At 51.5% G+C, this 16,918-nt stretch overlaps 1 protein-coding gene across 1 annotated transcript in view; it reads right to left on the bottom strand.

The window, feature by feature from the left end:
* Positions 1–16,918, bottom strand: part of LOC144818836 (uncharacterized) — a 1,999,126-nt gene that overhangs the window by 1,084,064 nt on the left and 898,144 nt on the right. The window contains 1 exon segment of the mRNA XM_078676624.1: positions 2,534–2,818. Coding sequence (XP_078532750.1) covers positions 2,534–2,818 — 285 coding nt within the window.

The following is a 16,918-nucleotide window of genomic DNA, read 5'->3' as shown; positions in this document are numbered from 1 at the left end:
GGTGTAACGTCCCAAGAGGCAGGCGGTGTTGGAAGACCGCAGGCCGAGGCTCAGGGATGAGAAGATCTTCTTCCCATACTGGTCATACCTCTTGGATTCCCGATCCGGCGGGGCCGACGGGAATGCGGTCTGGGAATTGGAGGCCTGGATGACCAGGCTCTCGGGGGTGGGATGGGTGGACAGGAAACATGGGTCGCCCGGGGCTGGGCGGTGGCGTCTGGCCACGTTCCTATCTACGGGCGAACCCGTAGCGGGCCTGGACCAAGTGCCCAAAAGAACGTCCGTTAAGGCCTCATTAAAGGGCAGCAGAGGCTCGGCCGAGCTTGTCTGCGGTTTAAGGACCTCAGTGAGGAGGTTAGTCCTCACGGCCGCGACGGGGAGCTCAAGGCCCAAGGCCTTGGCAGCCCTCATCAGCACCACACCATATGTAGCCCCCTCCTCCGAAGCCACGGTAGGAGGGGAGACAAAACCGGTGTCCGGAGAGGTGTCCAGGCCACTGGCATCCCCAAGGTCTCCTGCCCAGTCCACATAAGACTGACACTCCCTGGTCAGAGGGTCCTCAGACCCCTCCCAGTCCTCCCCTTCACCCATCTCCTGATATTCAGGGTCTATAATCAATGGGGCCCGATCGTAATAGTGAAAATCACCATGCGGCGTCGGGAGCGGCGCCCATCGGGGCCGTTCTGACGCCTGAACAGGAATGGGGATAGGACCGGGGCCGGCGCCGCCCGGAGGCGACACCTGAGGGTCCGACGCCGGGGAGGTCGTAAGATCCACCGGCGACGAACCAGATCCCGAAGGGGGGCCAGCGGCGTCCTGCGGTGCCGGGCCCGAAGGTGCCGGCGGCGTCGGAACAACTGGACCCCTCGGCGCCGGGCCCGAAGGCGCCGGTGGCGTCGGGATAACAGGGAGCTGCGGCGCCGGGCCCGAAGGCGCCGGCGGCGTCGGGACCGAAGCACCCGACGGCATCGGGGCCGGAGCCGCCGATCCGCTAGGACTCCCAGACGGGTCCGCTGGGCCCGGAGGCGTCGCGGAACCCGTCGGAGGAGAGAGGTTCCTCATGGCCATGAGGAAGCGCTCGATCTCCTCCGACGACGCGTTCAGCCCAGGGACCGGAGGGTATGGAGCCGGACGCGGCGCCCGCGGCCACGACGGAGCCACGGGGGCGGTGCCACCCGAACCCCCGGCCGCATCGTGCGAGCGTCGGGGGGAGTCCGAGGAGCGATGACGCCGCTTGGACTTCTTGTGCCTCTTACCTGACGACGACTTCGACCCGGAAGAGTGAGGCCTACCCTCGGAGCTGTGGTGGCTCCGGGCCCGCGACCTGTCCCTCGACCTCCCGTGGGAACGGGACCTCTCACGGCGCGGGACCGACTGTCTGAGTTCGAGGCGCCTACGGGACCGCTCCCACCTGGCTTTCGAAGATAGGGCCCGACAGTCGGAGCAGGCCTTGTCGTCGTGGTCGACGCCCAGACACGACAAGCAGACGCGGTGAGGATCCGTGACCGACATCAGCCGGTCGCAATCAACACAAGGCTTGAACCCGGGCATCCCTAAGGCACCGATCGAAGTCGTAAAGACTCGAAACAGGATCAAAAAAGTGATCAAAAGAGTTAGTCAAAATGACTAGGGTTACTGCTTTTTCCAGATCTGCGCTTGCTGGCGCGGAAAAAAGAAGAACTGACGTCAGCACGCGGAGGCGGCGTCTAAGTACTCCGACGACGTCATCACGGTGCCCACGACGGACGCGGAGCCGCAGACGACGCCTACCGACGCGCAAGGGTACTGCTACGCAAAATTTTCCGGATCCAGTCCGACGCCTGGGGATATTGTAAGGTAAGGAATCTAATACTAACGTGTCTCTTTCAGATTTCCTTGGTGGGAGAGCCCCCCAGAGTTTGCTTTGCAGTGGCCATGCTCACTCACTGCACTAAGTACTGGGACTGGTCTGACAACATTTGCCAGGGCGGCTTTGGGTTTCCAGTCTGCCTCTGGTAGGAGCCTCATACTGAGAAATAGAACCAAATATTGAAAAGCTAGTTGCCGAGATGTTGCACTGACCATCTCATTAAAAGATTTTGATAATTCTTTCTATATAAATTAAAATCCTTAGTGATTCCAGTATTTGTTTGGTGTCCACAAGTGTGTGTTTACTTTTTTCAAACTGCTGTTTTAAAATTTGAAATTTAAAATCGGACAAATTGTTTGGGGGGTCCTTGGCTTCCAATAGTGACTCCATAGGGGTCCTCAGGAATGAAAAGTTTGGGAACCACTGCTCTAGGATATTCCTCCCTCCCCCTTCCTTCTTGGAGGTTATAAATATTACCACCCAGAGAGAATCCAATACACAAAATTGAATTAAAAAATATGGTTTGGTTTGTGAAAAGTACTGAAACAACAAGAAAACTCCAAAGTTTTCAAAGCCTTTGCAATAAGTTCTAGACTACAGGATTACCTCAAGCCAATAGAATAAATCATTCTTTTGCTATAAAGCAATCTAATCTGAACCACAGATCAAAAAACAATGTGTTACCTGCTCTACGTTTTTCTGCACATCATTGCTGAGTTGGTCTCTTTCTGTTCTTAGAATGTCTAGCATTTGCTGCAGCTCATGTTTCTCTTCAGAAAAAGCATGTAGATCCTGGAGTTGCTGCATAACTTTACATGTTTCACCCTCTAAAGTTTTAAGAGTACCATCGCTAGCTTTTAACTTCTCTTCCAGTTGTTGCACCTCTGATGTATATCTCTCCTGTAGTTCAACTTTCTCCAACAGGATATGCTCATTTTCTTGCGTTTTCTGTTTAAGCTCTTCCGACAGCTAAAAACAGTTAAAAGAAACACTTCTAACAAATATTACAGTAATCACTCTTTACATTCTCAAGCTGGAGAAAACTGGGGAAATAATGCAGAAGTACAGGACGAAAAAGACTAGGACTAGATTACAATTTTTGAAAGAGCATAAAGAGATTCCAGTCATGCATTAGGCTTTCCTTTGCCTACTTTTCTGACATTTCTTTCCTAAATTTGTTGCGTTTGGGATAAAACAGCAACTGCTAAAATCACGTGTATACAAATGAATGTGTAATCTGTTCGATAACTGTGGGAGCTAATTAAAACAAGACTAAAGAATAAGTTGTAATACAGTAGCAGTGTCTAGCTTCTCATGCTAAGGAAAATGACTTGGGGTCAGGCTGTAGGCATGAGGAACAAGTTACTTACCGATGGTAATGCTTTTATTGTTGGATGCTCTTTTTTTTAAAGATGTTTTTATTGGTATTTACAGGTTACATGTAAGAGATGTAACAGACCTTTTTGGATGTTATTCGCTGACCTTTGTATAAAAGTGAACAAAGAGACATACAAACATAAAACATGAAACATAAAACCCAGAGTGGGGGCGGTTTGTCGGACAGGAATGCGGCCGTTGTTTATCAGGGGTCAGTGGGCCTGAGTTTGTGGAAGAGGTGTGGCTATGGTGGTTTGAAGGTGTCCATGAGTTTGTCCAGTTTGGTCCACATTGCTCGGTCGTGGTGTCTACCTGGCGTGTTTCTAAGGGTGGTGGTGTCCGCGCCCCTTAGGAAGATCACCCAGTTGAGTCATCCTTTGAAGGTGGCTTTGGCTGTATTCTTCCAGTTTGTGAGTATGATTTTTGTTGCTGTGCTGAGAAGAAAATCAAGGAGGTTCTTATCTTCCTGCGTATTGACTTCTTGTGAGATCTGTGATGTGGCTAGTGAGGCGAATGTGAGCTTAATGTTGCTGCCTAGTGTGTCATTGGTGAAGGCTAAAACCCGTGTCCAGAAGTTTTTGACTTTAGTGCAGTTGAGAATGATGTGTTGTAGGTCTACCTTTTCTGTGTCACAGTTCCAGCATCTATCATTGTCTAGTAGTCCTATTGATGCTCGTCTTGCTGGTGTCCAGTAGACCTGGTGTAACAGCCAGAATTTTGTCTGCGCCAGTACTGGCGATATCATATTCCTAGAAGGGGAAGCCCACAGGGTGTGGAGCTCTTCTTGTGACAGTTTTGTCTTAGGATGGGTTTCCCCAATATGCCGTTTTTTGACGCAAGACTTGGTGTCCTGTTTGGTTTATGTTCTCCATTAGTTGGAAGATAGAGGGGGTCTGTCTGTGAATCCTTGCCTTCGTTAGGGCTGTTTTGATGGCTAGAAAGTTGTAAAGTTCTACGTCAGGCAAGTTGTGTTCTTCTTTAAGGTGGTGTAAAGTGTAAGGTATTCCATTGCGTTCTAGTTGAATTGGGAAGTGGATGTCTGCGCATTTCCAAGCCTTCATGTCAAGGGTTTTACCTCTGTATTTAATCTTGTGGTTCGCCCATAGTGTTTCCCATCTTGAAAATCTGATGCTGACCTCTAGTTTCCAGTCTATTGTCAGTAGCGCTTTTTTTGTGAGCCTTAGGATGGGGATGCTGCTGAGTGCGTGTTTGTTTGCTGTTAGTATAGTAAGTGGTGCAGAGTTGTTTAGGATCGTTCTCTCTATGCTTAGCCACGTGGGTGGGAAGCAATCAGTGCATTCCTTGTCTAGCTATGAATGCCAGTTGGAACGTTTTTGGGTCCGCTATGTTTAGCCCGCCTAGTTTTTTTGCTAGTCTGAGCTTGCATAGGCCTATTCTTGCTTTCTTGCCCTGCCATATAAATTTGTTGATCATTAAGTCTAATTTTTTGTGGAAGTCTTCGGTAAGGGACAGTGGGAGCATGTCTGCAAGATAGTTAATTATTGGCGTGACCATCATTTTGTTGTTTCTATGCAGCCCCACCAGGTGATAAACTTGGGTGACCAGGAATCCAGCAGGGTTTTAACTTTGGTCAGCGTCACTGTTTCATTTAATTCTAGAGTGCTTCTTAGATTGTTTTTGAATTGGATGCCCAGGTATTTGATGGCTTTTGGTTGCCACGCCAGTCCTATATTATCTATTACCTCTCTGGTGGTATGGACGTTGAGTGGCATGCAGTCGGATTTGTCCTTGTTGAGTTTATAACCTGAGGGTTTGGCATATGTTTCTATTGTGTGCATGAGTGCTGGTATGGATTTGGCAGGGTTGTTAGTCAGGATTAAAAGGCCATCAGCGTAGGCGGCTATTTTAGCTGTTGAGTTGTTTATTGATATTCCTGCGATTTGTCTGTTCGCTAGGATATCCGTGATCAAGGGTTCTAGCGCTAGTAGGAATAGTAGCCGGGATAGCGGGCAACCCTGTCTTGTTCCTCTCTCAAGTACGAATGGTGCGGAGGATCCTCCGTTTATGGCGATCTTTGATATGGGTTTTGTGTATAGCGCCATTACTTTCTTCGTGTATTCAGTACCTACGTTGTATTGGTGTAGGCACTTCTCGAGGAAGTGCCAGGAGACTGTCAAACGCTTTTTCTGCGTCAAGTGTGATAGCTACGGCTGGGTGCGTCGAGTTTGAGGCGTGTTCGATCATGTGGCATAGTAGTCTGGTGTTATCATGCATACGTGATTTCATGTACCCTACTTGGGTGTTCCCGATTAGTTGCGTTAGGAATTTGTTGAGTCTGGTGGCTAGTATTTTTGCGTATATCTTGCAATCTAAGTTGATGAGAGATATGGGGCAGTAGTTTTTGGGCCATTGTGTGTCCTTGCCTTCTTTGGGGATGACTATGATATCAGCTTGTGTAATAGTTTCTGTTGTTGTGCCCTCTTTCGCGCATTGGTGGAATGTTTTTGTCAGGACTGGTGCGAGAAGTTCTTTGAACTTTTTGTAGAAGGGTGCTGTGTAGCCGTCTGGCCCTGGTGCTTCGTTGTCTTTAGGTGAGTGTATGGCCATAGCTATTTCGGATTGCTTGAATTCCTGGCCTAATGCTCTAGCTTCCTCCTCTAGTAGTGACACTGACTTTGTTCCGTTCAAAAGTGACGAACGGAGCCACATATTAGCACCACCACTGTGCGCTGATAGGTTGTTTCTCGACTATCTGCGCTCTGATGTGGAGCCCAAAAATCAAAGTACCCTTGTGCAGATCTCTAGTTTGGGACCATTTTAGATGGTAAAAGAGACCATTTCAAGCAACAGAGTAGCGACCGGGAAATCAGGAATCTGCAGTTAGACTGAGTACCCACCAGAAAGCTAGTTATAGAAGGTAAGTAACTTATTATTCTTATGGATACTTCTAACCACTTTAGAATAGATTTCAGAGAAGTACCTCCGAAAGAGGACTTTCTGTTGAGTGGCTCAGTACAAAAAGTCCTGTCAGACCATACAGGCGAAATGTCCTGGTCAGTTCTAGTTGTCAAGGCAGTAGTGCTTTGTGAATGTGTGAATGGAAACAAATGACACAGCAACACAAATTTAGCAAACTGGCACTCTGAGTGCCAATGCAGTAGTAGCAGTCTTAGCCCTGTTGGAATGAGCCCCAAGTCCGTCTGGAGTCTGCTTCTTGTTAAATGCGTATCAGATCTTCTTGATGTAGAGAGCTATCCACCTTGACAAAGTCTGTTCTGCACCGCCTTATCTTTCCTTTCCTGGAGAAACCCACAAAAATCTGATCAACCAGCAAATGGTCGCTGGTGCGATTGATTTAAAAGCTTAAGGTTGTTTTGAGGTCCAACAGATGAATGCTCTCTTGCTTTTTTGAGGGGTGAGGCAGGCTACAGAGCTTTGGGACGGTGATGGAACGTTTAAAGGAGTCATGACTTTTGCCAAACAGGTCACCTTGGTCCTCAATACTAGTTTGTTTGGGATAAAGGTGGTGTAGGGCTGCTGCACCCGGTGAGCCTAAAGCTTTCTAATGCTTTAAGATCAAATAATTGCATCAAGGAACAGTCTTTAGAGTCAAAAGACTAAATGAGCAGCTGTACGTCAACTCGAAAGGAGTACACATGAGTAATGTCCGGACCAGATTGAGATCAGACTGCGGTATCCCAAAGAGTGAAATGTATTAAACCTTTTAGGAATCTCCTCACAACAGGTGATTTAAACATGGACAGCAGGTCTTGTAAACACAAGCCCAAAAAGGCCAACAAATAACGCAACGATGGCCACATCAAATCCTTGCTGGGCCCCAAAAAAAACCAATGAGACATTTGACAGTTTGGCTTGCAACGGCGGGGTGTTTTGTAGAGACTACAGCAGCAGAAAAATGTGTCCCGGCCAAAATGGACTTTTGTACAGGGAGCCATGCAGTAAGGATAATATCCAAAACCTCAGGACGTAGATCAAAAGCAGCTAACTGCTGCGGCTCAATCTAAACACAGGTGTACATTGTGCAGGCTCGGGTTCAGAACCCTGCACTACAGCTGCAAGAGCAGCCTGATAGGGGTCAGAAGCTCAGGTCCAGAAGTTTCAAATGTGCCACTCTCCTGGGCCAATCTGGAGCCAATAAAACTAAGGCCGGATTGCTCCTGACCTTGAACTCTGGGCAGAAAGACGTACAGGAGTCCAGTGCTCCACTCCAACTGAAATACATCTCACACAGAGTCTCCTTGGAAACTGCAGCATGCTGAAGCATTGACCCTGCATGCTTTTGACAGTGTTGAAATGATCTATTCAGGATTTTCCCCATTGGTGGAATATGTGTGCCACTCTCTTTTGTGATTCTCCAGGTGCCACTGGTTGAACTAGTCTGCCCTGGCATTCAAAGATCCCACCATATGGTTCACAAACAGGGAAATGCCTTGACATCCCTGCCATCACAACTCCAGAGATGAAGAGCCTCTCAGCACAGAAAGCAGTATCTTACACTCCTTGCTTGTAGCAGTACCCAAAGCGGGTTCTAGAAGCTCAGGTGGTGCAGAAGACAGAACCACAAGCGTTATCCCAAGTGGAGGACCCTGTGGATTCCTTGGAGTCCAAAGGTAACACAGATGTGCAACATGGTCTCCCTTAAAGGACTCTGTTAGTTGCAAAGTCACTGATGGCTCAGAACTCAAGCTGCATTGGTACCAATAGAGAAATCAGCTTCTCTGTGCTTTGAAAGCAAATGTTTCCTCTCATTCTTATCTGTGTGCAGCAACAGCATCTTTGTGTACACACATTTTTAGACAGTGAGTGTAACAGAGTTGTGATAAGCCACTGAGGTGTGATCGTAGGCAGCGTGCTATCATGCATGATGGAAGTAGCACTAGAAGTCCATACAAATGGCAAACAAACTATACAAATGGCAAATAAAAATAATAACTCCACATTAAGGAAGTCTCAGTGAGTTGAATGATTGCCATTGATATAACTGTTGATCAGCAGTTGATTAGTGTAGGAAGGTTGACCCCTGACTATGGTTGCCCCCAACTTTTTTGCCTGGTGTTTTGCTGGTTTTCTGACTTAGTTGACCTGAGGCCCTGCTGTTCAGGACCTCAGGCCCACTGCTCTCTCTGTAAAATGGATTCCATGTACCTTAGGTACATATCTAAATTGGATACTGAGTCACCTTATCAGTCCCTGTACTGTGTACCTTAGGTACCCAGGGCCTAGGTGTACCCAGGGCCTACCAGGGGCTGCAGCATGTATTATGCCACCCCTGGATGGCCATCCAAATCTGACACAACTGGCTGCACGACAGCTGGGGCAAGGTGGTGTACTCACCCTTTGCTTTAGATATAGTATACCTATATCTAACCCTAAAAATGGACACACAGATCTCCTATCAGTCACTCCTATGGCAGGCCTTAACAATCCTGAAGGCAGAGTGCTTGGAATCGTGTGAGATGGTGCTCTGGCACGAGCTGAGCCTGTCTGCGGCTTTCGGGATCCATCCCTTAGCCGTTTCCATGATATCGCATACCATATACTCTTAAGTGCATTATAATCCTCGCGGTTATGTGCCAACTCTGGTATCGCTTTATCAAAACATGTCGAGTAAGGTGTCAAACGAATTGGAATACTAACCCCTCGCCAATTCTGGCGACGGGGTTAGCATTCCACCCTTCTAGAGGGACACGACATGCCTGTAACCTATAACCCGGTTAAAAGTCAGACAGAGCCTTAGCATCCACAAAATGGATGCTGCCACCGAGACACAAGTCTGCCCTCCTGCTGCTGGGAGTCCTCCCAGAGCAGGAGACAAGGACAAAGGGTTTCCTGCCAGGGGCGGTGCCAGCACCGTCCCAGACAGGGTTTTGTGTATTGTAGGTAGGCAGGGCTTTAGAGGAAGGTGACTGCACGTGGCACCCCGGTGCTCACTGTGCATAGGCTGGCTGGAACCAGTTCCAGGGTCACTCCAGACCCTGTGCTGGGGAAAAGCCCGCCAAGGAAGTGGGTGTAACCACCCCCCTCCTAGTCCCACCCCTAGGGCAGGACTTAGTCGCGTGCCAGCCCCTTTTTACAGGATAAAGGTAGAGACTGGCCCCCTTCCAAATCAGATCATCTTTGAATCCTGAAACTACTTTCTGCGAAAGGAACTCAAGACTTCTTCCTAAGATTTCTCCCTTGTGACTAAGGAGTAGTCACCCTGCATCCGCAGGCACCATCTAAGAACACTGCGGTCTGCTGTAAGTCCTTCCTCCGGAATCCGACTGCCCAGCTCGACGAGAACCGGCTTCCCTGGCACCTCTGACCTCTACCCACCTCTACAGCCCAGCTGAGAACCGTGGGTGCGACGAGACCTCAAGGGACCGGCCATCTGCAAGACTGCACGACTTCTTTCCAGCAAGCCCGCCGAGTAATCTACTGGTGAGTGCTTTGGGGTCCGAGAAGCCCCCACCCTGAGCAGCTCCAGCACCGAAGAGCAGCCCCCCAGCATCTCCACGATCTGCGTGGGGCCCTTCTGCTTTCCGCTGCTCACCGCGTTGTTTGGCTACTAGCCTGTTGGCTTGTGGCCTTCCTGACGACGCCCGACGACATTTCTGCTGCTGGTCTGGTTGCTCCAGACTGGCCCTTGCTCCCTCCAAGAAGAGGAGCACCCTGGACCCTCCTGGTCCACTCAAGACGCCATTTTGAGTCCACCGCGTGGGCTTGAATTAGCCAAGGCTTGTTGCCCAATCCTGGGTAACTTCGACGCCAACGACTTCATCCTCCGTGGGACAGCTCGCACCTCCATCCTGGTCGCCGACAACGCCTCCTGGTCCGAGAGACTGCAGAGCCCAGCAGCGCCCACTCACCTGACTGCGGTGACTTCGCCCGGTGCCATCCTGGTGCCCACTTAATCACTGGCTAGTGATTCAAGAACTTGGTCCCCTCTGCTTTCAGGTTTTCTTCTTCCTTGATCCAGGCTTGGATCCATCGAACTTTCCTTCACTGGTCGCCTGCCAGCAACTTCTTCCTTCCAGGCTCCTGGTCCGGCAACGAGATCCCCGACGTCTTTTCAGACCTATGCAGCTGCAGCCCCTGGGCTAGGTAACTTCGGCACTCCGGTGTCCCAGCATAGCCTCACTATCCAAGGGTCAGGATCCACTGTCATTTTCTCCCTACCAGGTCGGGTTCGCCCGTGAACACTAACTTTGTGAATTCTAGCTTCCATAGACTTTGTCCCGCATCCCGCGTGAGAGTGCACACTCTGCACCCGAGTCCCCTGGGCCTCCTAGTAGTAATCTAACGATTCCCTAGTCCAGTCCTAGCGATTCCAAAGCCTATTAGAACTGTTACTTACCTGCTAGTAATTCGCATTCCACTTTTAGCGTATATGGTTTTTCGTGCCCCTCGGGCATTTGTGTAACGTGCTAACTTAAAAGTATTTTCGTAAGAGTTTTGTTGTGTGCTTAGCACCCTGTCCTCATAAAGAGTACAGGGTTGTTGTGATTCTAATAAATACATTGTTTATTTTCATAACACTTGTGTGGTGTCCTTTCACTGGGTGTTCAAGGGGTAATGTGATGGTAAAACAGCTGGCTTAACACGCCCTCTAGAGTCTTAGCCTTAGACTGCTCGTATCCATGCTACTAGGATAGCTGGTCTATAAGGTTGACTTACAACCAATCATCAATAAGGGTTGTTTGGACTGATATATAGTGATCACTAGAATAGTGAGCACTGCACATCAGGCCAACTTCTCACAATTAGTCTAGCTTGCCTGATTTTACCTGTTGCACAAGTTACTACTTGTGTAACGATATATCTGTAAGACAAGTTAGTTAGTGATAGATTGTTACCCTAGAATATCCCCAGGCATCAGACTGGATCCGGAACTTTTTGCGTAGCAGTACCCATGCGCGTTGGTAGGCGTCGTCCGCGGCCGTCGTCGGTGTGGTGGGCGCCGTGATGATGTCGTCGGAGTACTTAGACGACGCCTCCGCGCGCTGTCAGTTCTTATACACAGCTTTTCCGCGCCTGAAACGTAGAGCCATGGTAAAAACCAACACCTGTGCCATGAAACTAGGGCCCTGAAAGGGGATGACCTTAACCCTAGATATCGGTTTGCAGAAAGGGGAGGATGGGTGGGGCGGTAAGGAATCTAATACTAACTAATGTCTCTTACAGATATATCGTTACACAAGTAGTAACTTGTGTCTCTTTCAGATGCACATTAGTGATAGATTCCTTACCTTAGAATAGATACCCCAGCAATACCAACCCCGGTGGTGGGTCTGCTAACCAATAATCACACCAGAAAGTCCTGGAGGACGGAACGGCCAAAGAAGCCATCCCTCCGGACTTGGCTGTCCAGGCAGTAGTGTCTTGTGAACGTGTGCAGCGAGGCCCACGGAGCTGCCTGACATATGTCCTGCAAGGGGACTCCCCGGCCCAGGGCAGTAGTAGTCGCCGTGGCCCGAGTGGAATGGGCCCTCAAACCAACAGGAGGTTCCTTCTTAGCCAAAGAATAGCACGCGTGGATGCACAACACGATCCAACGAGAGATGGTCCGTTTGTGCACCGCCGGTCCCTTCTTAGCGCCCACGTAACCAACAAAGAATTGGTCATCCACCCGGAACTGGCGTGTGCGATCCAGATAGTATGAGAGCGCACGTTTTTGGTCCAGACTTTGGAGCCTCTTCCTCTTTCGAGGGATGCGGAGGCGGAAAGAAGGTGGGCAAGGTGATGGACTGCCCGATGTGGAAGGCTGTGACTACCTTGGGAGGGAAAGAGGGCTTGTCTGGCACACAACCTTGTCCGGATGAACAGAAAGGAAAGGAGGTGTAGAGGAAAGAGCCTGGAGCTCACTCACTCTCCTGGCAGAGGTGATGGCAACCAGGAAAGCCGTCTTAAGTGTAAGAAGACGGAGAGGACAGTTATGGAGCGGCTCAAAAGGAGTGCACATCAGGTAAGTTAGAACCAGGTTCAAGTCCCACTGGGGCATCACGAAAGGAACAGGGGGAACATATGAGTGATGCCCTTCAAGAATCTGTTAACAATCGAGGACTTGAACAAAGAAGGCTGATCAGGTAGCCTCAAGAAGGCAGAAAGGTAGCCCTTGACAGTGTCCAGAGCAGAGCCCTGCTGGCCAAGAGAACGAAGGAAGAGGAGAACCTCAGAAAGGGGGGCAGAGAGTGGATCCACAGCCTTTGCTGTGCACCATGCCACAAATCTGTTCCACCTGCAGGCGTATACCGACTTTGTGGAGGGACGCCTGGCTGCCAGAATCACATTACAAACTTCAGGAGGCAAGTCAAATGGCCTCAACTGTCGCCGCTCAATCTCCAAGCATGGAGGTGGAGACTGGACAGGTTCGGGTGGAGGACCGTCCCCTGCTGCTGCGACAGAAGGTCCTCCTGAAGAGGCAGACGAATCGGGGGATCGACAGACATGCGGAGTAGCTCTGGATACCAATATCTTGGTGCCCAGTCCAGAGCCACAAGGATAACCTGGGCCCGGTCACGCCCGATTTTCTTCAGCACTCTGAGCAGAAGTGGTGTAGGCGGAAAGGCGTACAATAGACCGCAACTCCACTCGCGACGAAAAGAATCTTCGAGCGAGTGCCGCTTTGGCAATTCCAACGCGCAGTACTGATGACATTGCCCGTTCTCTTCTGTGGCGAATAGATCTAACCAAGGCTCTCCCCACTGCTGAAAGAGGCCCTGCGCCACGTTCGAGTTCAGACGCCATTCGTGATCCATCATGCACCGACTGCTGAGATTGTCCGCCCTGGCGTTCCGGGAACCTGCAAGGTGTTGAACCACTAGGGTCACGCCCTGATGTTCCAGCCACTGCCAGAGGCGCAGAGCCTCCTGGCATAGGGTCCACGACCCCACCCCGCCCTGTTTGTTGCAGTACCACATGGCGGTGGTGTTGTCCGTGAACACCTGCACTACACTCCCTCGGACAGAAGGGAGGAATGCCTTCAGTGCAAGCCGGATCGCCCGCAGCTCCAGAAGGTTGATGTGGAGCCGGGACTCCACCGGAGACCAGAGGCCTCTGATCTCCGCCTCTCCCATGTGGCCGCCCCAGCACTGGAGGGACGCGTCCGTCACAACTACGTGCTCCGGTTGGGGTAGGGAGAGGGATCTGCCGCTGACCCAATCGCAGTCCGTGAGCCACCACTGCAACTGTCTTGCAGTGCCCTCCGAGATCAAGACGTGGTCAGACAAGTTGCCCTGATGCTGGGCCCACTGAAACGTCAGGTCCCACTGCAGAGCCCGTAACCGCCACCGGGCGTGATGCACCAGAAGGATGCAGGAGGCCAGAAGCCGTAGCGTCAACCTGACCGAGATTCGGGATAAAGGCTGAAAGATCGGAATCAGAGCCTGAATATCCCGAACCCGCTGTTCGGGAGGATAAAGCCGAACCTGCGCAGAGTCTAGAACCGCTCCGATGAAGAGGAGGTTCTGAGAGGGAGACGGGTTTGACATCGGCACATTGATGGAGAAACCCAGCAGGTGCAGGAGGTCAGCCGTAGTCTGGAGGTGGCTGACGACTGTCTGGGGCGAGCCCGCCTTCAACAACCAGTCGTCGAGGTAGGGGAAGACTGAAACCCCTAACCTGCGCAGATGAGCTGCGACCACCGCCATCACATTCGTGAACACCCGTGGGGCGCTGGTAAGGCTGAAGGGTAGCACGGTAAACTGAAAGTGCTCATGGCCTACCGTGAACCGCAGGTAACGCCGGTGGGCCGGCAGGACGGCGATGTCGAAATAGACGTTCTGCAAGTCCAACGCTACCATCCAGTCTCCTGGGTCTAGGGTAGCTAAGACCTGAGCCAAAGTCAGCATCTTGAACATCTCCTTCCGGAGGAAGCCATTGACGTTCCGTTATGTTATGTTATGTTATGTGGTTTTTATTAGGCGCACAGATGATCCAGCTAAGGAGCGTCCTGGCGCCCGACAAGGCAGCTACACAACACAACTAAATAAAAACAGCACAAGCAAAATGACTAAGGGAATAAAAATGTTTTCACGGCGCGACGAAAAGAAAGCAAATCGCTCATAGCGCGAATTGCCGGGGGTAAGGAGTTCCACAAAGCAGCGGCCCGCACTCGAAATGAGCGTCCACCGGCCCTGGCTCGCTTAAAGCGCGGTACCACGGCCAATTCGAGGTCTGCCGATCTTAAGGGTCGTGCTGGGATGTAGTTGGCCATGAGGGTCGTAAGGATCGTTGCCGGGGACCCCTTCAAGATCTTATAGGCGACGCAGAGGACCTTAAACTGAATCCGCTGCGCCACCGGGAGCCAATGCAGCGCTCGTATGGTGCTGGAGGTAGGACAGAATCTTGGAAGGCCTACCACCGCTCTCGCTGCTGCATTCTGGATCCGTTGCAGGCGCCCGATCTCAGCCACGTTCAACCCGGCCAGCAAAGAACTAGCATAATCCAGCCTGGAGATGACGGTAGCTTGGATCATAAGTTGCCGAGTGGGGGCATCGAAGAACTTTAGCACCGGACGGAGCCCACGCAAGATGCCGAAGCAACAAGCAGCCGTGCGTTTAGTGTGGCATGCAAACGTAAGGGAAGGGTCCAACCAGACCCCGAGGTTCTTAAGCTCGGCGACTGGGATGGGAGCAGAACCCAACTCCTCCGGCCACCATCTCTCTCCCCACAGTTCCGGTTGCCTACCAAATACCATCACCTCGGTCTTACTAGCGTTTAGCTGGAGACAATTGAGCGTCATCCAGCTAGCGACCGCCCTCAGTCCTTGTTGAAACCTAGGGGCGTCGACTTCAGCATCCCCGCTGATCGTGACCGCTAGCTGGGTGTCATCGGCATATGACACCATGGTCATACCCCATTGTTTGACAACCTCAGCTAGCGGCCTTACGTACAGATTGAACAGCGTAGGACTCAGCGAGGAGCCTTGGGGGACGCCCAGGTTCAACGGAAGAAATTTTGACTGATAAGGTGGGACGGTCACGCTAAAGGCCCGGTTGGTTAGGAACGACCGGAACCAGTCGAGAGCAGTGCCGGTAACACCAGCCTCCTCTAAACGCTGCAGAAGGATAGGGTGCGAGACGGTGTCAAAGGCAGCGCTTAGATCTAATAGCACCAGCGCTGCCGTTTGTCCCGCGTCAAGCACGGAGCGAAGGTGCTCCACCATGTAGAGCAGAGCCGTCTCCGTGCTATGACCTGCCCTGAACCCATTCTGCGTGGCGTCGAGTATATCAGCTCGACGGAGATGTTCCGAGAGGGCGGCATTTACGTGTGCCTCCATCACCTTAGCCGGCCACGGCAAGAGTGAAATAGGCCGATAGCTCTCCGGCTTGCTCCCATCCAGGCTAGGTTTCTTCAGGATCGGACGAACCATGGCTCGCTTCCACTTCAGTGGAACTACGCCAGATGTAAGTGACGCATTGACCAAGGAACAAAGCGGGGAGATGTCATGTGCCGCAAGGTCCTTGAACACTTCAGGGCAAAGTGGATCCTCAGGGGACCCAGACTTCACTCTGCGGGCCAAAGTGCCTAGGCTATCAGAGTTTAACAAAGGTAGAGAACATAGTCCCTCAGATGGTGGTGGCTTAGAAGATGTAATCGCCGAGGGAACGACCACAGGAAAGGCTCGGTAGATGGCATTCACCTTTTCCAGGAAAAACTCTGCCAACTTTTCACAGTGCTCCACAGAGCTCTGGTGTGATGTTGTAACTTTTTTGGCAGTGAGGTCTTTCAATACCTTAAAGATAGCCTTTGCCGGGTTCGAACTGTTCCTGAATTGTGTCGCATAAAAAGCGGCACGGGTTCTACACACCGCCCGATGGTACACCTTCACTGTTGCCTGATATAAGACTTTCTTAGAGCTGGAATAGGCTTTGCGCCATGCCCGCTCTGCGCGCCTGCAAGAAACCTTCAGTTCCGTAGGTCCAAGATAGGGCGTAGGCCCCCTTTGCCCTTCTTGGGAACCAGAAAGTAGTGGGAGTAACAACCACACCCTACTTCTGGCCCAGGAACGCGCTCGATGGCCCCCTTGGCCAAGAGGGACGTAACTTCCTCTTCCAGAAGTTGCAAGTGATTCCCCGACACGCGATGGTACTGCTGTGGCATGGCTGGAGGGGTCGCCTCGAAGGGGAGGGAGTAGAACATTCGGACGATTTGCAGCACCCACCTGTCCGATGTGACAGTGCGCCAGTGGAGGTGGTGATGGCGAACCCTGCCCCCCACTGGCGTCACATGGGCCTGAAAGCACGGACTAGGAGGGTTTTGAGGCGGATGCTGCAGGGGTAGGTGTGGACTGGCCTCGCCGTTTTCCCCAACCGCCGCCACGGCGGTTTCCACGTCCGCCACCGGGCTGGATGGTAGTCTGCGGCCCGTGGCTGGCAGGACGTGTGGGGGCGCCCCTTCCTTGGCCACGAAAGGGGCGAAAAGCAGCAGTTTGCTGGCGCGTGGCCGAGAGGCCCAAGGACTTGGCCGTAGCCCTGGAGTCCTTAAAGCGCTCGAGCACATGGTCTGCTTTCTCGCCGAAGAGGCGACGGCCATCGAACGGCATGTACATAAGTGTCTTTTGGACATCAGCTGAGAAATTGGCAGACCTCAACCAGGCGTGGCGACGAATCGCCACCGTCTTTGCCATCGCTCTGCCTAGTGAGTCAGTAGTGTCCAGTCCACACCGGATGGAATAACGCGCCGCATCTCAACCCTCCACAAGGGCTTGGCTGAGTTTCGCCCGGACCT

This window comes from Lissotriton helveticus, chromosome 2_1, assembly GCF_964261635.1.
Source record: "Lissotriton helveticus chromosome 2_1, aLisHel1.1, whole genome shotgun sequence".
Classification (NCBI taxonomy): Eukaryota; Metazoa; Chordata; class Amphibia; order Caudata; family Salamandridae; genus Lissotriton; species Lissotriton helveticus.
This window is presented reverse-complemented; position numbering and strand designations above follow the sequence as displayed.